General features: G+C 36.3%; 2 protein-coding genes across 4 annotated transcripts; one reads left to right on the forward strand and one right to left on the reverse strand.

The window, feature by feature from the left end:
• The first annotated feature begins 350 nt into the window (after nt 1-350).
• Nucleotides 351-4,477, forward strand: LOC130546006 (molybdopterin synthase catalytic subunit). Of its 3 annotated transcripts, XM_057321020.1 has the most exons (5): nt 1,768-1,880; nt 1,960-2,073; nt 2,667-2,820; nt 2,914-3,037; nt 4,366-4,477. In XM_057321020.1, exons 2-5 carry the CDS (start codon nt 1,962-1,964, stop codon nt 4,447-4,449), a joined length of 474 nt encoding a protein of 157 aa, XP_057177003.1. In that variant the 5' UTR covers nt 1,768-1,880; nt 1,960-1,961; the 3' UTR covers nt 4,450-4,477. The 3 variants fall into 3 exon arrangements, with proteins under 3 accessions (XP_057177005.1, XP_057177004.1, XP_057177003.1); XM_057321022.1 differs by lacking the exons at nt 1,960-2,073; nt 2,914-3,037; nt 4,366-4,477 and adding exons at nt 351-510; nt 703-824 and having other exon boundaries at nt 1,741-1,880; nt 2,667-2,779; XM_057321021.1 differs by lacking the exons at nt 2,667-2,820; nt 2,914-3,037; nt 4,366-4,477 and adding exons at nt 357-510; nt 703-824 and having other exon boundaries at nt 1,741-1,880; nt 1,960-2,072.
• On the reverse strand, nt 4,477-25,945 carry itga2.2 (integrin, alpha 2 (CD49B, alpha 2 subunit of VLA-2 receptor), tandem duplicate 2). The gene is made up of 30 exons (XM_057321006.1): nt 25,801-25,945; nt 25,270-25,406; nt 23,107-23,230; nt 19,805-19,914; nt 19,534-19,628; nt 19,210-19,324; nt 17,160-17,287; nt 16,923-17,071; nt 16,521-16,671; nt 15,807-15,972; nt 15,615-15,691; nt 15,377-15,515; nt 15,099-15,244; nt 14,647-14,790; nt 13,784-13,981; nt 13,575-13,705; nt 13,091-13,251; nt 11,521-11,780; nt 11,106-11,188; nt 10,419-10,560; nt 9,965-10,057; nt 9,806-9,882; nt 9,646-9,729; nt 8,202-8,304; nt 7,159-7,269; nt 6,881-6,991; nt 6,506-6,619; nt 6,323-6,412; nt 5,683-5,799; nt 4,477-5,585 (listed from the first exon to the last, which is right to left on the reverse strand). The coding sequence occupies exons 2-30, from the start codon at nt 25,340-25,342 to the stop codon at nt 5,499-5,501; spliced, it is 3,579 nt and encodes a 1,192-aa protein (XP_057176989.1). The 5' UTR covers nt 25,343-25,406; nt 25,801-25,945; the 3' UTR covers nt 4,477-5,498.
• Between the last annotated feature and the right edge of the window lie 372 nt (nt 25,946-26,317).

The following is a 26,317-nucleotide window of genomic DNA, read 5'->3' on the forward strand; positions in this document are numbered from 1 at the left end:
AACACCCATCGGCTGTTTAATAAAGATAACACGTGCATTATTATGTACAATTATGGCTGTTGCATACTGCTAACTACGCTATAGAATGTGTATACTTCTTTAAAGGGACATCTAAATAGCACGTTTTTAATATAAAATATACAACCTGTTTAGTATTTTAATATTTGCATAATGATAATCATAACTAACTCAAGTAGTCTATGGCTTGACGTGAATTTGGAGACATCTGCTGGTGAAATTGCACGACAAATAAAACGAGTGGATTTAAATGGCGCAGATTTTCTAGCGATACTGTACGTTCTACAGAAAAAGCAAAAAAATAAAAAAGCAACAATTTATTGACTGTCCAAGTCGCAAAGTTTCAAAGCATCAGCGTGATCCTCGTGTTTCCTGGTCAGGAGTCAGCTGACTTCAAGCTAAACCAATCGGAGTTCGGCTCTGAGGAAGACACGCGCAACTGTATCAAGTCTACATGTGTCCGTATCAAAAAATACATACATGAATACCGAGGTAAGCGTGCTTTTTAAATCGTTCACACAACTACTTTTATAGTTATCTACGTGCAAAACGTAAATCAAAAGTGTACATGACGTAATCAAGTCATGTTTAATGACAGGAGGTAAAATTGAATGCTTGATCGAGTTAGTTTCAAACTGCACACGTAACTTTAGTGTTATATATTTACATTGTTGTTGTTGTCAGGTGTCTGTTCTCTACTTTGCAAAAAGTGCCGAATTAACGGGCCTTAAATCGGAGCTTATCACTGTGTCGTCAAACGTTACATCTGTACAACTGTGGCAGCATTTAGAGGAGAAACATCCAAGGTACACAAGTACATTTCAACTGTGTAGAATCGACACTGAAGTTAAAACATAACATTTGAGTTTCTTCAACTGTGTATGCTTTTGACCAAACACACTTTCATTTAAACACACTTTGTCAACAGCGAAAAGGCTATACACGCGTAATTCTGTGTCCATTGATCAAATTCCTCGTGTCCACAGTTCTGGAAGTGATGGCGATGAAGACAGTTTTACACGTTTTTGGGATACAAAATAGAAGACATTTCATAGCTTTATTGAACTTTTAATGTATTTGTTAAGTGCTTCTCACAACTGTGCATTGTTTCAGAAAACACATCGCAGAACAAACAGTAGAGACATAAGGAAAATGAATATAGTACAAACATTTTCACACATCGTTTTGCATAATTAGATACAAAGATGCTTGTTGTCCAATGGCGTGACAGCAAAAATTAAGAAAACAAACTGTTTTGTAAAATAATGTATTATTTTATATGATTCATATTTATAATCTAAAATTGCTTTATGAGAGGTTTATCTTCACTGTTATTTTTTCTACATTTTTTCTGTCACACCATAGGACACATTTACTTATTTCCTTTATCTTGCCATGCCTATGGCATAATTCATGTCTGTGTTGTCTTTTTGGCAACCAAAAGTATACTTTTTTATAAAACATAGCTTTGTCGTAAATGACAATAATGGGGTGTGACATGATTTCATTGTAATTATAGGTGCTTGTCATGGGGGGAGACGCGTGCTATTAATTTATAGGTTTTCACCTGCTGTATGATGAATGGATATAGATATTTACAACTCATTGAGACAATGGGCTCTTTTAAATTGGTTTTACGGCAACCACCCACATAGCAACACGTCAGGAGCATCAATCACATTCTTCACAAAATGTAAAAACTGAGTCACTTCTGTTTGTCAGACTCGCTGTTTTACGGGATCAAGTGGTGCTGGCTGTGCGTCAGGAGTACGTGCCTTTGAGTGAGCAGCCCTTGACCCTCAGAGAGGGAGACGAGGTGGCCGTTATACCGCCCCTCAGTGGAGGGTAGTGGAATTGCAAAGGTGTGCATCCTACATTTGTATTTGTCTGTCTGGATATGTCTGTTTGTCATTGGGTCTGATGTGATTTTTATATATACAGGTATGGCTTTAAATGGTCGAGATGTAATTTCACTCACTACTGATAAGCTTTCTGCTGATGCTGTATCTGAATCTGTAACCTGTGCTTCCTGTGGAGCTATATCTCTGTTTATTGGTATGTCTGTTTTGTATATTAATTTGATCTTTGGCTCGGTTTACAACTGCCTTTATTACAAATGCACAGTGTTGGGTAAGTTACTCTGAAAAAGTAATTAATTACTAGTTACTAATTACATATTCAGTAGTGTAATTAGATTACTGTATAAATTACTCTCTCCAAAAAGTATTTAGTTACTAATTACTAATTACTTTCTATATCCTACATCAACCTTGATTAGTTAAGTGATTGAAGGATAGACATGAAACGGCTTATTTAATTCATTCAAATAAATAATATTAAACTACATAAAGCACACTTATTAACTGACCAAAGTATTACAAATGTGAGAATTATACATTAAAGCACGGATTTTAAAGTTAGACTTTGAATTTTGATGTCAATTCCGCTATTGCACACACATATTACACAAAGTATTTAGTTTAATTACATCAGAAGTAACTAATTAAATTACAGAAAAAATAAGAGTAATCCCTTACTTTACTTTTTCAAGGGAAAAGTAATTAAATTACAGTAACTAATTACTTAGTAACTAGTTACACCCAACACTGCAAATGCATACATCATTTTATAGCCAATTTCTATTTAAGGTACTACGAGAGATCATTTTGAGGGCAAGAAAGTAGTACGCCTGGAATATGAAGCGTACGTTCCGATGGCAGAATTGGAACTTAGGAAAATCTGCAGCGACATCAGGACAAAATGGCAGAGTGTCAGACACATCAATATACAACACAGACTGGGGTGAGTCTGAAATCTGTTCTGATAATGAGCATGTTAATTCGCCGAATGTCATTACGTACTGAGAACTGTATGTTTTGTGTCTCGTGGCCACAGTGTGGTACCAGTAACGGAAGCAAGTGTTATAATTGGGATCTCATCGCCACACAGAAGTGATTCACTGGAGGCGGTGAAGTTTTGCATCGACACGCTCAAAGCAACTGTGCCAATCTGGAAAAAGGTGCGAAAACATGTCATTCCTACTTGTTGTTTCTATATAGCCCCGTGACACTGTGCGGAAATAAACTATGAAACCAAGCTTAAAGGAATGGTTCACCCAAAAATTACAATTCTGTCATCATTTACTCATCCAGAAGTTGTTCCAAAGCAATATACGTTTTCTTACTGTGCAGAACAGAAAGAAAGATATTTGGATGAATGTTTGTAACCAAACAGTTCTGGGGCACAGGAAGAAAAACTACTATGGTAGTCAATGGTGCCCCAGAACTGATTGGTTTCCTCATTCTTCAAAATATCTTCTATAGCTTCGGAACACCTTCAGGGTGAGTAAATGATGACAGAAATGTTATTTTTGAATAAACTGTTCCTTTAAATGTATTTGTTTTATTAAGTTGGTGAGCAAAAATACTTAACCTATTAACTAAATACTTACAAATATTTACTACCAGATTGTTTTCAGTTTTATTGTAGTTTCATTAATATTTGGAATGAGCTTTCATTGTTTTACTTTATATTTTATGTGAGTTTTAGTTTAAGTTAGCCATTTTGTTATTTTGTTTTGTCATTTTATTATTTGTTTCTTTTTTATGTTGCTATATAAGTTGGATTTGCTTTTATTTTTTATATTTTTTTAAAAATATTTTATTTATTAGATTTCTTTTTTGTTTAGTTAACCATTTTAGTGCCTTAGCTTAAACTTATTTTAGATTTCAACTTTTTGTGTTTTTAAAATAAGTTTTAGTTTATAAATAATATTTAGGGCAACATTTTATTTGATTTCAGTAAACATATCTTTTAATGGTTTTAGTAAACTATAATAACCTTGTTTACTAATAATGTAGAGAATACTTAATACTACCATACTGTTCCGTTTCACCAAATTTTGGGATGCACTTAAACACAGTTTATTGTTTATATGTACTGTTTATTAAAGTTATATATCCCATAAATTAAATAAGTGTAATCACTTTCGGTGTATTTTTTTCAGGGTTGAGGGTTTAGCTTGACATTACACTTAACATCAGTTTGAGTACTTGATGTGTTCAAAAATAGCTACTGTACTTTTCATGTAACATTAGGTTAATCTGACGGTACATAATAGTTTATCTAATGTATTCAATAGTTCTAGTTAAAGCAAAATGAAAGTACTTTTGCCCTGAACCTAACATTTCTCCATTCATGGAAAGTGTCCAATTTAATGCTATAAATAAAAGTACATACATGTATAGTAGCATTCTAATTATTACCAGTAAAGTGTAATAATTTCTCTTAGTAAATAACATTGTAAAATCGCTTGAAACGTGTTTGTAATTATTTCTTTCTTTTCAGGAAATATATGAGTCTGGGGAGCCTCGCTGGAAAGAGAACAAGGAGTGTTTGTGGGCAGATGGTGGAAAAGATCCCAAATGTTAACTAGCAGATGAGTTACAGTACATCTCATTAAGCATCAAGACGTTTTTATTGAAAAAATACACAGCTCAAAGTTCTTGTAACATTTCATTAATCAAAAATAAATGTTTTGATGAAAAGAACAGAATTGACGTTTCTTCTAAAGAATGACAAGTACTAAAGAGATACCAGTGCAAATACAACATGTAAACGTGAACAAAAACTCCCTATTCCCAAAGATTCCCAACACACATCACACCATCAGTAGAATTCATGTGCCATAGTATTGTATTGATTTATAATTCACCCATCAGTAGTACAGTATTTAACATTCAATCATGTGAATTGTGATGTCAAATCTAACGTTACATTTTTAAAAACGGCAGTTTACTGAGAATGTTCAGTTTACGTTCTTATTAGTACTTAGAATTTGTGCAAGTATGGAGTGGGCGCCGGTACACAATACCACATCTGTACAACAGTCCCCATCACATTTTCTCGTTAGTGCAGTGACGGACACGTTTCCAGAACACTCCGCTTGTCTGCCATTGCTCAAACAAACAGATAGCCCAGAATCACCATATGGCTGTCGCGCCACACTCTTTACACTTTCTGGTTATGAATGTCTTATTTGTCTCTGCATATTGCGTTAGGAAACGTAGCTTAGTTTGATACATTTGATCGTTTATTTGGTATCTAAAATAAATGATCAAATGTGTTGAGATAAGTGGGTTTCTACACTAGCGAGGTCAGTTTGAATTCCTCGTATGCCAGCATATGACAATATGACAGAGGCTCAATGCCTCTGGTTATTATTTACAATTGCTAAAAGTCAATGGTGACCTACAAATAGACTGAGGTGGTAAGGATTTACCAAACAGTATCCGCTCCAGTTACATGTGAACATCATAATACAGTAGACAGGCGGCTTCAGGTCCAATGTGAAAGATACACCGTTCAAGCACATACAAGATAAACGTGATTGAAGTGCCATACATGTGAATGACAACTGGTGTGAACTAATTCTTGTGTCAGCCTCACATAGACCTCATTGATGGAGTGAACTGAATTCACTAAAGGTTCTCCTCCAGTTCCTGATCCTCTGCTCCGTTCTCCGCGTTCTTCATCAGTGGTTGATACTTCCTCTTGAAGAAGTCAAGCTGAGTAAAGAATGTGTTTTGTGTTGGTTTTTAATAAGGTGATTATGAACGTTGTACACAAAGCACTAAATAAATACAGAAAGGCAACATAAAGTACCTTCCACAGCAATGCGACAGCAAGAGCCAATAATAACAGTCCGCCGATAACGCTCCCTACGATGACGCCAACTGGAACGTCTCCTTTAGCTCCGGGTTTGCTTACTGTCACATCAACCTGCAAAGAAACTTGAGTTCATGAGCTATAAAATTCCTTTTTTTTGAATGGTAACTCTTTGACCAACCAAGTGCTTAACATCAATAAAGCAGAAATATACGCGTTTTAAATGTAAAAATCTATTTAATCCACTTCCTCATTAAATCTGTCATTTTTTTATTCACCGTCATGTCATTCGAAACCAATCTATGAGTCTTTCTTCTGCAGAACACAAAAGAAGATATTTTGAGGAATGTCTTCGTGGTTTAGGGTCCATACAGTGGAAGTCAGTGGGGGCCAGTGGTGTTGGGTTATCAACATTCTCCAAAATATCTTCTTTTGTGTTCTGCAGAAGAAAGAGAGCAACACAGGCGTACGATATACATGAAGCAGGACAGTAAAAAGGACATGAAGAGTCGCAAGAGGCCAATGCCGCATACTAAAATGTGTTGTGGGATACAATACACACTGTTGTATTATAGCTAATGATAAAACATTTACTAAAACATGTAACATATTTGAAATAAGTGAGCAGACACCGTACCTCCAGATGCTTCTGTTCAATGAACAGTAAGTCAGATTGAGATGTCTTTATCTCAGCTCCCACGGTAAGTAAGACGGACAGAAAATCAGCCTTGAATCGTACAAACATGGTTATGGTGAGACGTCATCATTTACGTCAAGTTACATAAACCTGGTTTTACATCTGTGAAACCCATGATGTTACCTTTGCAAAAGTGCCGTTCCATATTTTGGTGGTGACATTGACGTAATAATCGCTCTTCTCCTCCAGATCCTTCAGGACACATTGCATTGCCTGACATGAAGCCGTTTTGCAGTTCTGCGCAACACATGACAGATACAGTTACACCTCTGAGGCTGGAAAATCCAAGACATCCTGTTATTTGTACTGTAATCATTAGCCCTCGTATGAAAATAATACAAATCATTTGCGCACAAACAACTCTCACAGAGTTTCATACTTCATTCATTAGGATTTCCTTTGTAAGTCATAACCGATCAAAATGTCACTTCAAATGCACATGTTTTTTAGAGCTCTTGAATTCAGGAAAATGAGAGACAGACCGCCAGAAGCACTAACCAGATCCTTTGTTCCTCTAAAGCTCTCCTCGGTTATGCTGGCAGTATAAGGCTTTTGGTTGATCTTAAATGGGTCAATCAGATGGTTGTCCGCACAGTGTATCTTTTCAGGCTGTTGCGTGAAATTGAAACAATATTTGGAATCATAAAATCAAATCATTCCCATGTGCTTTCAATCACGCGTGTTCTCATATTTGGACGGTTGAATAAACTGTGTGTAAAAGCACAAATATGTCTCACACTGCCAATGTTTGACAAGGAGTTTAAGATGGTACTCACGGGTGAAGTTTTAACCGAGGTGACATACAGAAGAGGATTTCCAGCTTTAGTGCTGATGGGCAGTGAGACGGCGAGGTACACCGGGCTGACTGCGAGGGTTCCTGTAGAAACCTGCAGAAATGAATCCATTCACATGTCTCCAGTGAACAAGATCACTTTGTCATAATAGCATTTGTGTACTAGTATGCTACTACTATTTCTGCAGTTTATGGTATGCTATTTTCAGTATTCATGGATAACTTGGATTGTAGGAATCAATGGATTGTTTTATCGACAAATTTTAAAGGGATAGTTCACCCAAAAATGAATGAATTCTTTCGTCATTTATTCAAGCTCATGTCATTTCAAACCTGTGTGACTTTCTTCTGCAGAACACAAAAGAAGATATTTTGAAGAATGTCGGTAACCGACCCCGCAGTATTGACTTCCGTTTTAAAACCGCTGCCAGGATATCTTCTTTTGTATTCCACAGAAGACAGAAGGTGAAAAAAATGGAGAAAGAAATAATTCATTTTTGGGTAAACTCTTCCTTCGATTCGCTAGTTGCACAAGATGGCGCCTGTGAGCTTTTGGGACGCCAGAGTCGGTAGAGTAATTTCCGGTTGTGGGAAAAGGAGGATTTTTGGCCGGTAAACAAGGGTGTTTTTTTAGATAAAAAATAAGAAAGTAATATACAAGCGATATGACAGATCCTCTTTACATTGCTGAGCACTTCGTTAAGCCAAAACAACTCGATAGTGTTATACGACCGGAAACTAGTCTGTGGACTCTGGCGTCGCAAAAACTCACCTGCGCCATCTTGTGCAACTAGCCCATAACCCAATTTTTGACTGATACATAATTTAAATACTAATAAAAACAAAAGTTTACAAATCAGTTTAAAATGCATTTCCAAGATAATAACTGGATATCCCATTGTATATTAGAGAGTGGTGTCCTAGTGTTTCGTTCTAAAAATTTCAAATAACTGTTCTTTTTAAAGCAAGCCAACAGATGGAGGTAGTGAGCACCCTGTGAAGTAATCAGTCAAACTGAACACTCACCTTCAGATTAAAATTAAAATCTGGACCAATGTCCCTGTAGGAGTTTATTGTGGTTGAGGTTTCTTCCTCTTTTTCAAGTAAATAAACATTTATGTTTGCTTCTCTGAAAAAAAAGTAAAATATAAACATTTGGACCGGTTTTTGTGAAATTATGTTACATTTAAAGGAAACGTCAGTTTGGGGAAAGCAGAGAAAACTTCTCAATGATTGTAACATTTACAATCACGCACAACTCACAGGGGACAGTTTTGAAACTACTCTCGTGTTGCTTATGTTCTTATCCAAATGTTAAGCATCCTTGGTATACAGTATCTCTACTTTAAATGTAAATGACTACATTAAGTTTTTACCTGACACAGGAAAAATGTCAAAAGTGACAAAATAATTTTAACAATCCTTGGGTAAAATCGACAAGGATCCCTGCTTCCCCTAAATAATAATCCTTTTAATAAACGAAAATGTTTTTTATTGTAAAGTAATCTAAAATAAACAACAAATACAGCACAGGGTTAATATTTAAAGGGACAGTTCACCCAAAAATGAAAATTCTGTCATCATTTACTCACCCCCGAGTTGTTCCAAATCTGTATAAATTTCCTTGTTCTGATGAACACAGAGAAAGATATTTGGAAGAATGCTTGTAACCAAACAGATCATGGACCCCATTGACTATAGCACGAATAATTTCTTAATATTTTTTTGTGTTCTGTTGAACACAAAAGAAGATATTTTGAAGAATGTAGGACAGAAAACAGTTCTGGGGCACTTTTGACTCTACCATTCTAATTGTTCCTACTATGGTAGTCAATGGGGTCCAAGAACTGTTTGGTTACAAGCATTCGTCTAAATATCTTTCTCTGTGTTCAACCAAAGAAATACATTTATACAGATTTGGAACAACTAGAGAGTGAGAAATTCATGACAGAATTTTCATTTTTGGGTGAACTAGCCCTTTAACTAAAACTGTTCATTGAAATAAAATAAGAGATCGGCCTATATATTATTTGAAAACCTTAAACGAAACAAAAATTTAAAATGTTGTCTTAGCAACACAGTAATTTTGAGGCAAAATAAATAATAAGAATCTAAAACTGGAATAAAAATAAATTAAACTTGTATAGCAAAAAAGGAAAAAATAAACTATACACAATTAACATAATAATTAAGACTTAAAATATATAAAACAAAGCCAATTCAAAATATTTTGGGGGGGGCTTTGTCATGCTTTTAGTGACAGAGTGCAGTGGAGAGCTGACAGGAAAGCTTGGGGTGGCGATAGGGGAGTGGGACCGGCAAAGGACCATCAATACGGGAATCAAACTTGGGTCGCCATGAGCGCGCTGGCGCCATATGTGGGCACGCTATCTACAAGGTTGTCAATTCAAAATATTAATAAAACTGAAAGAAAGTGAAGCGGAGATGGAGGTGTGTGTTATAATCTGACCTGCTGAGGATGATCTCGGAGTTGTATTGGACAGGAACAGAGACAGAGATCTTGTTATCAGCAGGAGTTTCTTCTGTGCTGTCACTGCAGTAGAAATCAATCTTTTATTAACAATAAAACCTACAACTGCCTGCAAATGCTCAATTCAGTTTTGTTTTACCTTACGGCCTCAAAGACAACTTCAGCAGCTTTCTGTAGCTGATTCAGGTTAAAGTCGAAGCCTATCGCAAATGAAACCTGGTGACAAAGAAATCAAAGTGTTAGAATGGTATCAGTCAGACATAAACACAGATGAACACTCAACTTGTAAATGTCTCACCGATTGATCTGTTCTCAGGGCTGGATAACTCACTTGGCAAACAAGTGTGTCTGATTCTTTCATCAAAGTGCACTTTACCTCTGACCCATCGGTCTGAAAAAGTTGAAACAATACAGTAATACAACCCAACTCCTCTAGTGTAAGTTTAATGTATTTATTCATCCTCATGTCATTCCAAACCTGTATGACTTTCTCTCTTCTGCAAAACACAAAAGAAGATATTTTGAAAAACGTTGATAACCAAACAACATGGACCCCATTGACCTCCATTGTATGGACACAAAACCACAAAGACGTTTCTCAAAATACCTTCTTTTGTGTTCCACCAAAGAAAGAGTCATATACAGGTTATGAATGACACAAGTGTGTAAAAACAATGACAGAATTGTATTTTTGGGTGAACCGTCCCTATAATTATAAACAATTACAGATAAATAGTTCTGATGTCACGTACTACAGGTGTAACAGTAGCGTAGAACAGGTTACTGGAGTAACTGGCAGATACTCTTGCGTTGTAGGCGTTTTCCTTTCTGTTCATTACCGTCACAGTGAAAGACAATCTTTTCTTGTTGTGGCTGACCACTAGTGGAGTTTTGCTAAAAAGTAAACAAACAAACAAACAAACTAGCTAGAGATGCACCAATTTATCGGCCAATAATCGGTTTTGGCCAATCAAAGCAATTTTTCACAATATCAGCTATTGGTTGATAGTTTAAAACAGCCAATGATCAGGGCCGATATATCCTGTCAATCAAAAGAGGACAGGAAAATGCTATGAATTTGTGCTCTGTATATAGAAAATGTTAAGAAACATCACCAGTTTGATGTTCAATATTAATAGTCATTATATGAATTAATAACATTCAGAAAGTAAAAAAATCATTTAATCTTCAGAATTTAGTTAATGTGAGTTAATGTAACCACCAAACTATCGGTATCGGCAGATATCACTCTGAATAATCAGCTATCGGTGGAGAAATGTATCGGTGTATCTCTAGTTTTTGGCATTGTTATGTTTTAAAATGTTAATTCGGTGAAAAATGAAATTGTTGAACTTTGAAAGGTCCAAAAAGTGTTTATGACATAATTGCTAAGGTTTATATGTTGGCATGTTTTTGTCACACAGTCCAAGGAATCTTACCCAAGTTTATCTTCACTCTCCACACTCAGCATTAAATCACTGAAGCATATGTCATCCTGCCCGCAGTCCTTTGAGAACGGGATCTGAACCGAAAAAAAACAACACCTCAGAAATAAATTCAGCATTCAAGAAAGTTGATGAAAAATGTCATGAATTAAGATGTCCCTCTTCATTTTCTATTGTAAATCATTTTCATACCAGGACACTTGTGCCGGTATTTAACAATACAGTTTTTTTGTGCACAATATTGGCAATTCAACATACCGTAAATAACTCAAGATGACATTTTGGTATACTTTCTATCAAAAAGTCAATGTTCAGAATGCTGTATCGCATGGAGAAACATGCGACGGTAAATGAAAACAGAACTGTCATTGAACTGTCCCTTTAAAACGTAGAGGTTTGTGCCACTCACAAAAAACTCCCATGCAGACGGGCTAAAGGCGTCTAGAACGGGGTCTGCGTCCGGATAGCCCAGAACTACATCCACACGCAGAGCGATTGAGTTGACAAGATCAGGGCTCTCCTGCACGAAGACTTCATGATCCTCACACGTGTCCTGCACAGTGACGCTGATGTCCTTCTGCACGACTCGATCCGAGTTACTGAAATGACCTCTTGAGCTCACACGAGACGACTGTAGATCAGCATCCAGTGTCAGATTGTACCTGATATCTGAATTTATATAACAAAAACAATATGTGGGTTTATGTCGTGTTATGCTCAGATATACATGTAGTACTATGCTTAAGTGTTTATTATCATATCGTCACCTTGGAATTATAAGGTTATATTTGCATTCTGCAGTTTTGAGATATTGAGCTTTAAAGTTTTTGCATTTCATTTGACTTTGTATATAAAACCTTTCTGTTTTCTAAAAATGTCCCAAAATGTACACAATGTAAAGAAAAAACAACACAATGTAAATTTGTTGTCACAGAATAATACTATGCAAATAACTCTATTTAAAATTCCATATAGTGCAGCGCAAATAGACTATAAATAAATAGGTATATTATATTATATTATAAATAAATGATTTTACTTATTTTCTAAATCCAATATCTAATCATTTTTAAATCAAGATACATTTCCTTCAGAAGCTAAATGACATGAGATGTCTTGTTTTCTGAAAAGAAATCTAAATTAGGCGAGGTCATATTATATCTCCCAATGATGTAAGAAAAATAAACTTGAACATCTCTGTTATGTACTTTCTTCAAGTAAATATTTTTATCTTATCTTATATTGTTATCTGAAAACAAGACGTAATATACATTTATTTGACAAACAAAATGACATAATATGTACACTAGAACAAGACAAAAATACCAAGTAGAAAATCAATTTTGGAGCGTGTGTCAATAGGAAACAAACATAATTTTTTTTATTTATTAATTAATTAATTTCTTAAAAGCATTTTTGTCTTGTTTTCGACTACAACTATCTAAAAACTCTTAAATGAAGATCCATTTAAGATATTCAAGACATCAAAATATAAGAATTAAGTTCTGCAAGAAAAAAAACTTGAAATAAAAAAGGTAAAACTAAATTCAAATTATTTCATTTCTTCCCTTGTGGCCAATTTTTTGCTTGTTTTAAATATAAACTTAAATAAATAAATATTTACTGTATATGTCTCATTAAACAAGTCTAAATATCACTTTCCTTCTGAAGTAAATGTTGATTTAAGAATTTTTTGATGTTTTATAGAAAACAAGACACAAATAGTAAAAAAGACAAAAAACAGTGTAGATTTCCAAACAACTTAATCGAGGAAGATTTTTGCATGAACACATTTTTTCTGAAGTATGATGACCCAGTGATCTGATCTTGCCAACATCGAGTCCATCTGGGATTACATGATATGCAGAATAACAGACATGGCCTAAATCCCCAAGAACTGTGGCGACATCTCTCCAAGACACTTGGAACAACTCTGGTGTACATGACCCTATTGTTGTGAGATTCAGAATCATTCTTACCCACAGCCTGTGGTTTTATCGGCCTGAACGCTGCGCTGAAACAGACTTTAGCCTTAAAGCAGGACACCTGCCTGCCGGCATATCGACAGGGTTTACTCAAAACACTGATCTTATCAGGAGTGAAGGAACTCTTTGCCGTGACCACCGCGATTCCTCTGCTCCTGCAACCACAAACGTTATACAAGCAGAGAGTTCAATTGATTTATAGGTTTTGGAACAAACAGGACAGTCACACAGAAAGTTGAAGCGGTGGTGAAAGTGGGAATCCGCAGGACAGCTGGGTAGATTGTTGAATATCCCACCATGACTGAAGTTATCCGTGCAGCTGTTCCGCGCTCAACCCCATTGTTGAAGGTGGGCAGTAAATGAATTATTAGAAATTAGCATGGGGTCCCATTACATAGGATCTGACCCTGCTGTTTTGCACCCCGACAAACTATGAAAATCAGTGGTGTAATAACGGCTGACGTGCTGAAATTCTCACCAGAGCTGGACCACCTTCCCAACACCCCCCACAGCGACATCTGGGACCGAGTCACCGTTCATATCTGTACTGCCATCTAGAGCACGTCCGAAGAACCTCAATGTTCGGTCCACTTTGGATCCAAGAATTTTCTGAATTTACGAAAACATGTTTAGACGTTTGCTGATTTATATGTGTGGAAATAGATTACGTATTTACGGGAGTTTTACCTGCGAGCTTTGCTTTCTGATGGTTTTTCGATTTCCATAGTAGATGTAAATGGCTCCTTGATCATTGCCTTCCAAAGGAGCACCAACCACCACATCACTGAAACCATCCAGGTTCAGATCTGGGACAGCAGTGATGGCCATTCCAAACCGAGCGTTCTTTTGGGAGCTTTCCAAGAAACCCTGGTTACTTAAAATACCCTAAAAACAGAAGGTGCTAATTCTAAAAATTCTGAAACTGAACATAATAAACTCTTCATTTCAATGAAAGTTCATTTGAGAATGGGAAGTGATTGTAAAAATGTTTTAATCAACAATTCACCATGTGTGCCAGAAAATTATAACCTGTAAAAAAAAGAAGAAAAAAATAATATTTCGGCAACTGGGGCATTGGAATTTTTTTTGAATAACATTATTTGTTATTCATGTTATTTTACACCAAGCTGTAATTAAATGTAATTTGATATTTGTTACCGCATTTTGAAAGTGTAAAAATTCTGTAAAATAAATGTTTGGTTTAGAAAGATAAATACTTCATGATGATGATTCACTTATACCTGATTTCCACAGTAATACATACATTTTCTTTTTTTTTATGGTTAATTTACGGTTAATTGCTGTTTGAAGCAAACATGAAGCTGGCCTTTCTGACATTGTACTGTATGTCAATGTTAGGTCAATGTAGCACATCTACAGGGCCGTAAAGCTGAAGCACATCAACACTTGTCGTACATTTACAAATCATAGCGAATATTATTGTGAATATTATGTGTTGTCAAAAGACTCTCCCCACTACATTAAAGTGAAAAGTACCGTACATGAGAATATGTGAAGAAAAAGGAAACTAGCAGTAGAAATGGTCTCACCTTAGTAATAGAGAAGATGTGAACTCTTCCTGTTTCAAACTTCTCTTCACTCATGTACATTGGAGCTCCAACCAGCAGCACATCAGTCACACCATCAGCATCCACATCAACAGGACAGAGAACACTGCCGAAATAAGACCCGATCTACAAACCACACGCACGTCAAATACACTTTTTCCACTTTGTATGTGCTAGCTTTGAGGTCGTTTGTAAAACAACTTGCAATGCATTTCTAGTGTACTGTATATTTTCTTTTCTGAGAAAACTACTGTTCATGATCTTGCATTTATGGGCTTGTTGAGATTTTATCCAATGTGCTCTTTACATTGAGACTATGACTTATAGCAAGAAGCAAAACATGGAATTGTAAAATATTTGCTAAACCAGGACTAAACTTAATGCTTTGAGGCAACAATGCTTCATCGCTGAGGAGTCATGAAGGAATCGTGTACCTGCTCTCCTCTCTGTGAATCTATGATGACCGGCTGTTTCTTGCTGTCGATGGTGTAAACTACAACTTGTCCTTTATGGACAGCACGAGGAGCACCAGCCACATAAAACTCAGAAGATCCGTCTGTTAGAGCGCTGACAGAGTAACCTGAACAGACAACAGGAGAAACAAACCCAATGTAGCTTAATGACAACAATATTATACACTATATGGAAGATTGATGTATTTAGGTTTTAATATACAGTAACGATACATTTGGTGGAAGTTATGCTGTTTTACCAAGTAATGAACCATGTTTTTTGTCCTCCAGCACCTCCTCGAAAGCATTTCTGGGTAAAACGTCTGATCTCTGAGCAGTTTGGTGAACAACGGTGCCGATCCATTCATACGCTCCAACTGCACCCAGTAAGACCACATCCTACAACCCAGACTGAGAATGTAAACCACTAGAAGGCCGAACATATGAAAAGACAACACTGATGGATTATCATCCCACAGAGAGAAAAAGATCCAGTACCTTATTTTTGGTCTGATGTGCACTGAAACCCACTTGGGACATTTCCATTGAGAAACCCCCAACAGCCTTTCCAACACCTGAATAAAAGAAAAAAAAACAAGAAAAGAGAAACTCAAAATCTCCAATACACGAACTTTTATGTAATTATTTTATTTGTTATTAATGCACTGTACAATAGACATAATTAAGGACCTTCAATGTTGAAGATTCGATCTCCAAGAGTTCCAACAATTTCTATAAGGGCTGCCTCCTCAGACACATCAAAGAAGTACTTCTCAATTGGAGAACTGGCTATTGACTTAATCTCAGCTATGAGTTTACTTGTTTCAATCTTATTCCTTGTGTAATATCCCAGCATCTAGGAAAAAGGCCAAAAATCCTATTCAAATATAGACTACCGTTCAAAAGCTTTGAAACTCTTAATGACTCTTTACAGTGTATTGTTTCCACATTTTAAAATAATAGTAAATTTATCAAAATTGGAATTATGTTATGATTAAAAGCATAAAAAAGAAATTCAAACTATATTATAGTCTAGCATCTTGAAAGGAGACATCCTTTGCCTAAAATTTACAAAATCGTACTCAGCCAGCTAGCTTCTTGAGATCTCCTGGGACTATTGAATTTCTATCTATTATGAACTCGCATAGGCTGCTTTTTCTTCATTATCTGGTCCAGATTTTTTTTTTTTAAATTTGGTTTTTCTAATGAAAACCTTGATTTGTTAACAAAAGTAATGTCAACATACAGTACAGTGTCTTTAGGTTAAAAGAATTTTAACATCATGAGACACATTTTAGTCAAGTGTTTCAAATCTTTTGAACAGTAGTGTATTTTGAATATAAATGTTAAAATATATTTCAATATATCAAGGCTGTATTGCTCACATATAGTTTATTAACTAACCGCAATGCCAAAGCGAGTGATATTTTGCCTGTCACATGCTTGAATCACAGTGTCCCTCAGGTTTCTATCAGAAGACTCTCCATCAGTGACCACTACCATCACTTTTGTGGCACCAGGTCGACCTCCGTTTTGGGGTAAGAATGCATTATTTCTATGAAATACAAACATATGCACACTCACAATGTGATTGAAAGCTCCACAATTGTGGGTTGAATTTTAAAAGGGTCCGAAAACTGTACTGTACTTAAGTCTTAAGTTATTTTTGTATATTAAGAATATATTTGCTCTCAGTAGGAGGCCTGGTTTTTCTGTTCACTGTATTGTATTTATAGTAGCTTACAGAATTCAATGTCAGAGCATTTACAGTCATTTTATGTTTGGAAGGTGGAGAGTCATGCACACCTGGCAAAATCAATGGCTTGGAACGTATTCGTGAGTATTCCTTCCTTCTGCTGAATACCTGAAGCAGCTCGAATCATGGCCTCGTTTGTCTGATAGGAATTCAAATAGAAGTCGAACGCGGCATCAACACCGTACTGCATGACACTGACCTGTTGCAGAAGAAATAAGAATCGTACAAATGATTAAATACATACATGTCGAACCCAGATCAAAAGCACCCTAAGCATTTTTGCTCACCTGAGTGCTCTGAGGTCCAATATCTAAGCTTCCCAGCAGTTTCTTGAGGAAATCAACGATTGGTTCCCACGGGTATATGCTGTTAGATCCGTCCAAAACAATGGCAATATCCATAAGGCTTCCACACTCTGTTGTGTTAAAGTGGAATAGACCATCTTATTATTTTGCTATAAGAAGGTCAGTCATGGAACTCAGAGGCTAGTTTTGCGATCTAGCTTGAGAGACTTAAACTGATTTTCATAGTCAGTTTATTGCCACTGACAAAACAGTATATGCGTCATCTACATCTCCATTTAAAAGGATTGAATGCTGTAGGCCAGGGGTCTTCAACTACTTTTCTTTGAGGGCCAGATTCCAAAACTATAAATGGGATACGGGCCAGTTTTTTACCATATCCAGGGTTTTTCCTGGCTCAAAATGAGGCGGAGGTGGTACCATCCTGATCTTGTACACACACACATAGGCCTACCGTACCTTTAAGTGGCTTTGAGTTTGAAAAATTAAAAGTTCTAATAAAATTAGATAAAAATGACAATTATTAAGTTATATAAAACATTACTTTTATTCAACCAAACAGAAATGTTTTTTATCAAATAAAGCAGTTTTATCATTTTCAACTAACCTTTCAGCCCACAATAGCCAACTGAATTAACCAGTCTTTCTAAATGAGCAAAGCTCATTCACATCTTGCATTCTCTGTGGTTCACTTTAAATGATTCAATGATCTCTTATATTCACTAGTGACTGAAAAGTTCAATAGTTTAAATGAATCGGTTCAAATGAGTCATTCGTGTGCGAGTCGTTCTGAACGCAATGTGCGTTCATACTGGCGAACTCGCTGTGTACAGTATACGCTGACATAATTTTGGCGAGAGCCTGAGGCGGCAAGACATTTGACAGAGGTTGCCGCCTCCAATTTCTCTATGCAGGAAAAACACTGATATCCTTATTTCTTCTATTATTTTGTATTTCCGTTATTTACTGCATTTTGTTACTTTTATGCTGTTTTTTGTTGCTATTACTTAGGCTATAGGTCATATATTAAAACATGCACACAAATATCGCATCCAGTATTTTTGTCTTATTTTCGCCACTTGTGACGTTAAATTAGCATCTTATAAAGCGAATCAATTGATCTGTGCAAGAAACTGAACGCTATTATTTCTTCCTAACTCAGTCCGGTCAACCACATCTCTCATAACATTAAAAAAACTACTTAAAACCCATCTCTTCTGTGAATACTTGTCAGACAAATGAAAAAAAAACTCTCTTTCTCTCAACAGGTAGTGGTCTGGCTTTTGTTGAAACTAGTAACTTTGTATTAGCACCTATTGTATTATTGCTCCTGTATGACATATCGCTTCTTGCTCCCTCAACTCTTTCTAAGTCGCTTTGGATAAAAGTGTCTGCTAAATGACTAAATGTATATGTATTATCGCATCTTCGGGTGAATGAGGCTGTGGATTGCCAGTTATAACATTGTAAATAACATTAAGTCCTTGGACAGACTGATCAAATCGCTTTATAAGACGTATATCGCTATGAGCCGCGTGAATTACTTTATATTGAATGTAGCAGCGTTTTGGACTTTCAAAGATGTGGCGTCTCAGGACGTGCATTTCTTAAAGCACACTGTTGTTAAAGTCTCTCCACTTATTTGAAATGTTAAGGCAAGATGATTGGTGGGCCGCCAGTTGACTAGCCCTGCTGTAGGCAGTATGGTGCACAGAACTCTAACAAACACCCACCTCCATCCCCAGCACCACTTGCCTAGACCTGTTTACAGGATATTGTGCACGTTGTAGCAGTTTCACGTGCATGCTCATCGCAGCATAAGCTTATCTAGTTAGACCAAAACTAAATATGAAGAATTTGGAATCCAAAACTTTTCAAAAATCATGTTTTTTATTATGTTTTTTATAGCAAACTCTTCATATATTGAACTGTCATGAGCATTAACATGCTAAAAATGCATCCCAAGACTTATCGTGACTGAACTGTTTATATAGCGTTTTATTAACTCTTGCAGTAAACTGAAGTGTGTTCTTACTTTGAATGGCCGGTGAGAACGCTGACTGGAGAGAAAACTGTGGGTTCACCTCCGCACATACTCCTGGGTAGAAGTACAGACTACCACAGAGCTGTGCCCACAGAGGACCACATGTCTGCAACACACACGGAGTGAACGTCATGTGGGGGTGACTGGAAACTCACAGCAAAACTTCTCAGACGGTTCAGGCACTCAAAGTTCATTTGTATATGGATTGGAAATATGCAAACAGGCGATAAATAAGTACTGTAGAATTATCGTTCATTGTTAGGTCGTGTTAGTCGTAGTGTTACCGCCTTTTGTGTCAGATGTAACAGTTCTTACCATAAATCCACCATTTTTTGTTGTACGCGTGAGAGTTAGTCCTAGACTCATGTTGATGTTGTTGCCATTGGAGACGGTTGGCAGGTTGACAGAATCTAAAAGCACACGAAACATGGTGATATTTGAAAGTTTGAGGTTATGTTTTAACCTTGATTCACCACAAGATCAGGTTTAATCGATCTTCTTATTCAGGTTAAAATTATCCAATGAACTCTTTGAGAACACGGTGCTTGATGATGTCACTTAGGAATTATGGGAAATGTTTGTTTACTTTGAAGATTAAGCGTCTGACAGCTGGTTCCAGGGTTTGTGAGGTCACACTTAGAGATGTCTCCCTTTCGGTTCTGTGTGTATCCCTTCCACGGAGAACCCACCAGGAGCCTGACGAACAACAAAAGATGTTGGATATGTTTTACTCTGAAACAAAATACACCTTTTGTGGTTTAAAACACAAGCTCAACCAACGGAAAACTCTTTGTCTGATGAACATCACACAGGAGTGCCATTCCTTTTGGTGACGCTAGTGTTGCAGAAATGACAAGCTTTACCTGTAATGACCAGTGATAACACAGTAGGGTGTGCGTATCTGTACGTGTATCCAAGTTTATGTGTAGGTGCATGCTGCGTCCTTATATTATCCATTATAAAATCCAAACACACCCACTAAATTACTACTGTAGGTCGCCTTAGCATGATAACATGTTCTGCTCAGACTAAACAGACTGAACAGTGACACACAAGATTACATCACATCCAATAATTAAAAAAACAACTACTGTAAGATGGTTTGATGTTCTTGGAACCACTACTATGTTTTATTAATATCTTCACATTATATTTAAGGGATAGTTCTAAAATAAAATTTCTGTCATTGTGTATTCACCTTTATGTCGTTCAAAACCTTTATGACTCTTTCTTCTGTGGAACACAAAAGAAGATATTTTGAAAAATGTGGTTTTGTGTTCATACAATGGAAGTCAAGGGCCGCAATGTTGTTTGGTTACCAACATTCTTCTAAATATCTTCTTTTACGTTCTGCAGAAGAAAGTCATACGCGTTTGAAATGACATGAGGCCAAGCGAAAATTTTTATAATTTTCATTTTTTGGGTGAACTGTCCCTTTAACAAATAACATTTTTCTCGATTAAATATATTTTGTCATATCCATTTACCACACTACTGGGTGACACACTTTCAAATTTGTTTAAAATTATGATTTTACTATCTACAGAATTGACAGATCAAAAATATTAAAGATCATCTGCAATTATTCTTTAACCATTTTAAAAATAAATCACTGAAATGTGTCATTTTTTGCAGTCAACTCCCTACAGTACCTTCATGGGATCCAGGGGACACTCATATAAAATCCTGTTAATACAGTGTTGTGAAATTTCCTTTAAACCAATTCTAGGACATTCCCAGGAAGTTTGCACATAGTGTGCATCACAATTAAAAGTAATTCTGAGTCAACCACCAGGCATTCTGGGAAACAGGAAGTCATTGTTTATATACTAACTTTAGTTTCTGTGTTCCCTTATGCTGTAAGGGACCTGTAAACGTGTTCCCTTAAAAGGGATCTGTGTATGTGTTTTGGGCTCGGGCAAGTCAGATTAGTCAGAGCTAATGCAAAACTCACAATCAGAGTGATGACATCAGCAGCATTCAAACTAGTGCACACTAAAGCATGAAACGCCACAATGATGATGTCACCAACAGCCTACGCTACAGCAGGAAATGGCTCATCTGACCTGTGGCACACCATGGAGATTGTTTGGAAATGCTTGCAATAAAGGCCTGTCTAGGTTACCATGAATGCAGATGATAAATGCATAAAGTTGGAAATAACCATTACAAATTATATGAAGTAACCCTACCATTTGTTGTGGGCATTTATTAGAGAGGTGCCACATTATTATAATACAGATCCAGTTCCAGTCCTGAAGACCGATTGGTGAATACAGTATTTTCCTAAAAAATCAGACTGATCTTGCTGGAAATCAAATTTGTGTCTTCTAAAATAGAGGGAAATACTGTTCTGCTCAAACAGTTAAAGGACATAGTTTAACACAATACATCTGAAGAGTTGTGTATCAGCTGTGTGTCATGTTAAACAATGCCTTTTATTATTTACAATATATCCCAGCTGCTCATACGTTGTTTGTTACCATTAGAGGAAGTACTGGACAATGTAGATTAAATATTACTTAGTGAAAATGTGCTATATTGTATACTAAGGAAAGCTGTTTTATCGACAGGACTGAGAGAAGGCATTTGTTTTCCGGCAGATAGTTTTCTTAAGGAACTTGGCCTCTTTGTGATACCCGGATGCAGACAAATTTAATGACCACAGGAAGTCTGTGTGTTCAGTACAGCGTATATTGAGATGAGTGGAATCATGATAGAAAAAAGCTATCAGTATCCGAGTGTGTGCCAGCATGACGGCCCGCTGACGGCATTAAATTCACACCTATAGTAAATGCAACAGTACTGTAGCTTCCTACCAAAAAAGAATGTTTGCATAAATTCATACCATCTCATTTGTTGATTTTAGTAAGATTTGCTTCTGTGTAATGAATGTTAGGTTAAAGTGATAGTTCACCCAAAAATGCCCACCCATCATTTACTCACCCTCATTTCAAACCTGTATGACTTTCTTTTGCAGAACACAAAAGAAGATATTTTGAAAAATGTTGTTAATGGGACCCCATTCACTTGCATTGGTTTTGTGTCCATACAAGAAGTGAATGGGTGCCGGCGCTGTTCGGTTACCAACTTTGTTCAAAATATCTTCTTTTGTGTTCTTCTTAAGAAAGAATGTCAAACAGGTTTGAAATGACAAGAGGGTCAGAAAAAGATGACAGAGTTTTAGGTAACCTACACTATAAAATAAAACGTAAATTTAAAAACGTAAGTTTTCCTGTTATTTTTTTCCGATTTTCATGTATTTTTGAAATACGGTCAAAAAACCTAAAATTACAGAAAAAGACGTACAAATGTACAAGAACGGGCAAAACATGTAATTTTACAGGGAAAACCCATTATTTTACAGTTTATTTCTGGCACCCCAGCTGCGCCCAACAGCCAGAAAATTTCTGTTTTTTTAACAAGATTTTATTTTTACAGTTTATTTTTTGAAATATGGTCAAAAACTGTAAAATTACAGAAAAGACAGTTAATTTACAAGAAAAATGGGGAAAACAATTTAATACATATCCTTATATCCTGTAATTTTACGTTTCGTTTTTTAATGGAATTTTCGGGGGAGGAGCTTTAATAACACCGTGTCTACACCTGATGCGGCGCGATGCGACAATAGAATGCATTACAACCTATTATCAGTTTAAATTTGTCCACACTCGGTGCGGTGCTACGCGACAATCCCATTAGAACAAGTCGTGTCGCGCCGGTTGCGTCTGGTGTAGACACGGTGTAAGGCTTTTTTCTTGATATTGATTATTATGTTCTTATAATATTGTTTTTATACGAATCGTACGAATACATACAAATTAGCCACATCATAAAATAGTTACGAATTCCTGATATCAGGCTGTTGTATCTCATAAATCTTACCATTTTCCTTGACTGTTGCTGAACTGTTGCAAAGTGTAACCAAACTGTTCTGACGACACCCCTGAGAAGATCTTGGCTCCAGATGTACCCACATTAAAACCCTGAGAGATATCAATGCTACAATCTGTAAAACATTGTAAAAAAAACAGAAGTTACCACGTCCCACATAAAGCAACATTTACAACACTATCAAACCAAAAAGAGAAGAATCGGAAAGTGTGATGCATGGTGTTTTTTAACCAGGTTACTTTGTTAAGAGTACTGTAGACATGCCACAGCAAGAGATCTCAAAACATGAGGCATAGTCTGACTGTGTTTGATGTGGGGACTCATAAAGATTGTAAACAATATTTAGTCACTTAAACCCAGAGATTTATGGTTGCAAGAGGCAAAGATATTGCATTAAATCGTCATATGCTAAAAACAACTTCTTAGCAACAACAGGGGGAAGTTTACAATAGACTTGGTCGACAACCAATCGAGCCAATGTTGAGCTCATGATTCAATTGTCTGAATATTTTTTCTTATTACCGTATGTGTATCTATGGAGCTTGTCAATCGACATCACGTTGAATGTCGCTCCATCTTGGGAGGATGGCTGGTAGTGCATTCAATGCAGTGTTTTGTTTTTCTTTTTGATTAGGAAATATAACTACAGTAGGTCGGTCTTGCTGTGTTAAAAACTGCAATAGCATTACGCAGAGTCATTCAGGAAAAGCCCTTGGTTCTTTCACTTCCGATTTCTCCATATATCAATCAAAACAAGTAACGTTACATATCAAAACAATAATAGCAGTAGAGTATTATCCTTCCAAGATGGCGGCGTCACTGCAATATAGGGTGTGACATCAGCTTCACATTCTCTATACAAAGGATTAGGTGAACATTATAAACAGGAGCTGTATGAGACATGTTCTAGCCTGTAAACAGCTTAAAATCTATTGTCCATAAACAATTATGGGATATGACAGTGTATGCTTTTTAATCAATGTATTATAAATGAAAAAGTTGTCCCACTAAAGATCTGAAAGTAACCTAAATGGTGGACTGATAAGGAAAGGGTAAGGACCAGCACACAACCAGCTAAAACCAGCCCAAACCAGCTACCTTGCTACAAAACATACCTAATCATATGCTGTTTTTTCAACAGGGATGTTTCAATTGACTTGCAGAGACTCGGAGATGTAGAAACATATGTGCACAGGAGCAGATCTCCTTCATCAGTGCTTGTTCATGCACTCAAACGTTGCTTTGTATTACAGTTTCAATATAATATTCACTATTGAATAGAAAAAAGTGTAAGCAAGAGAGCTATACATAAAGAGCAGATAAGTTACTTATATGACCTCCGACAGAATCCTCCATTCATTAGTTGGGAAACTTGAATTTAAAGAGACAGACACAGTCAGTGCACAAAGAGAGCTAGTGTGCATATAGCACATGTGAACAAGAAAGAAGAATTATGTCATGAAGAAGAACAAGAAAAAAGAGAGGTCAGATTGTGGGGTTACTGAGAGGGAATGCAGTTCCAGTCCACTGCTTGCTTGCATTATGATCAGTAAGCCAGATAGCCCAGTTTGGATGCTGATCTTTGACGCCATCCAGAATACAACGAGCAACACTATTTCTAAGTATTCTTTAGTGTTTTCATTGTGACACATTTTGCGAGCTGCCGTCTTGGCCATAGTTGACATATTTCTTTTTTTCTGTAGTGCATCGTCATTTTTTGTGTTAAGTTTTTGTTTGCATTTTATTGCATTTCAAGGATTGCGTTTAAATCATCAAGTAATGTTGACATATATTTGTTACTGTTGTTATATGTCAAGTCAAAACATCAAACTGCTGCCGTCTATAGAAAATTATGTCTGACGAAATGTTAAATTCCAAATTGTATGAAATGCGTTGAAATTGCATTGACAGTCAGTACACGTCAAATAACAGAATATCATACCTTAACAAACTGATAAAACAGAAAATATTTATTTTCCACACAAACGTTAATGTTAATGTTTATTATCTCTCACTGTATGCATTATGATGATATGATATACTCTTATATACAACAAAACTTCCTGTTAATTCAGCACAGTTAAGCAACTTGCAATTAGGCGACATCAATGCAGAGATCCAAAATAAACGCGCGTGTGAGAGTAGCCTACTTACACAAAAAGAGAAGTAACACCAGATATTTCATGACAAAATCCATAATATTATCCAGCATCCAGTGTCTCCGCATGCAGTCCAGCGTGAGTGCGTTCGCGCGCGCGTGACGTGCGCGTGTAACAGACTGCGGAGAAGCGCTGCAAGAGGAAGGGATTGAGTTAAACATCACTTACAATTGCGGACATTTACCAAACACCCTTAGCCCCCTCAAATGTATACAAAAAGATTAAGTTAAGATGCTGCTCAGAACGCTTTCACAAACATAATGATTTGTCTATATAGCCTAATAATGACATGTTTACCGTTGACATCATTAAATATTGTGATTACAATTTAGGACATTATATGTGTGCGTGTGTGAAACCACATGGAACCAGATGGTTAAGTGTTAGCAGGTTAAAAGTCAAAATGGTTATGAGGTAAAGCACACGCCATCACTTAACTGTTTTGTTATTCTAATGACATTTTGGGACATACGTACTGTATAAGCATTGGATTTAATCGATATTAAAAGTATAATGAAGTACTCACAATGTAGGCTACCACAGATAAACTAAAACTAAAAATAAGATTGAAAGAATCTAATCTCCCTCCAGGGCTTGGATAATCACGACACTAGCCATTCACACGATTTTTACAAAGAGATTGAACAGTCATTGAACTGTGAGTTCCCATATTAACTCTGAAAACTCTTTACATGCTTTCATCTTCACTAGAGATGGATAAAGTTAAAGGACACTTTATCTGTGACAACCCATCATAAATCATATGGAGGTTTGCAGGGGTGTGGTTGGGTGAAAATTTCTTCAAAGTAATCACAAATGACCATAACAGGTATAACACAAGCAGGAGCATTTGTGGAATTTCGGTCCTTGTTTACGTGCAGGGGCCTGTCAATTCGGGTGGAGTATTTAGTTTCAGTTTAAAACAGCAGAAAAATACACAACCACAAAACAGAAAAAACATGTTAACCATGATGAGTAACTTAAAACATTACACTTTAACTTAAAAAAACAAAAACAAATAGCCTATAGTGTTAATGTTAAGA

This window comes from Triplophysa rosa, linkage group LG22 (assembly GCF_024868665.1).
Source record: "Triplophysa rosa linkage group LG22, Trosa_1v2, whole genome shotgun sequence".
NCBI classification, from domain to species: domain Eukaryota; kingdom Metazoa; phylum Chordata; class Actinopteri; order Cypriniformes; family Nemacheilidae; genus Triplophysa; species Triplophysa rosa.

Coding starts and splice junctions, on each gene's coding strand:
- LOC130546006 (XM_057321020.1), top strand. CDS start 1,962: ATGGCTTTAAATGGTCGAGATGTAATTTCACTCACTACTGATAAGCTT. Junction 2,821..2,913: donor AATATACAACACAGACTGGG/GTGAGTCTGAAA, acceptor TCGTGGCCACAG/TGTGGTACCAGTAACGGAAG. Junction 3,038..4,365: donor CTGTGCCAATCTGGAAAAAG/GTGCGAAAACAT, acceptor CTTTCTTTTCAG/GAAATATATGAGTCTGGGGA.
- itga2.2 (XM_057321006.1), bottom strand. CDS start 25,342: ATGCGGAGACACTGGATGCTGGATAATATTATGGATTTTGTCATGAAA. Junction 15,973..16,520: donor TCACTCGCTTTGGCATTGCG/GTTAGTTAATAA, acceptor CCTTTTTCCTAG/ATGCTGGGATATTACACAAG. Junction 15,516..15,614: donor CACATCAGACCAAAAATAAG/GTACTGGATCTT, acceptor TCTGGGTTGTAG/GATGTGGTCTTACTGGGTGC.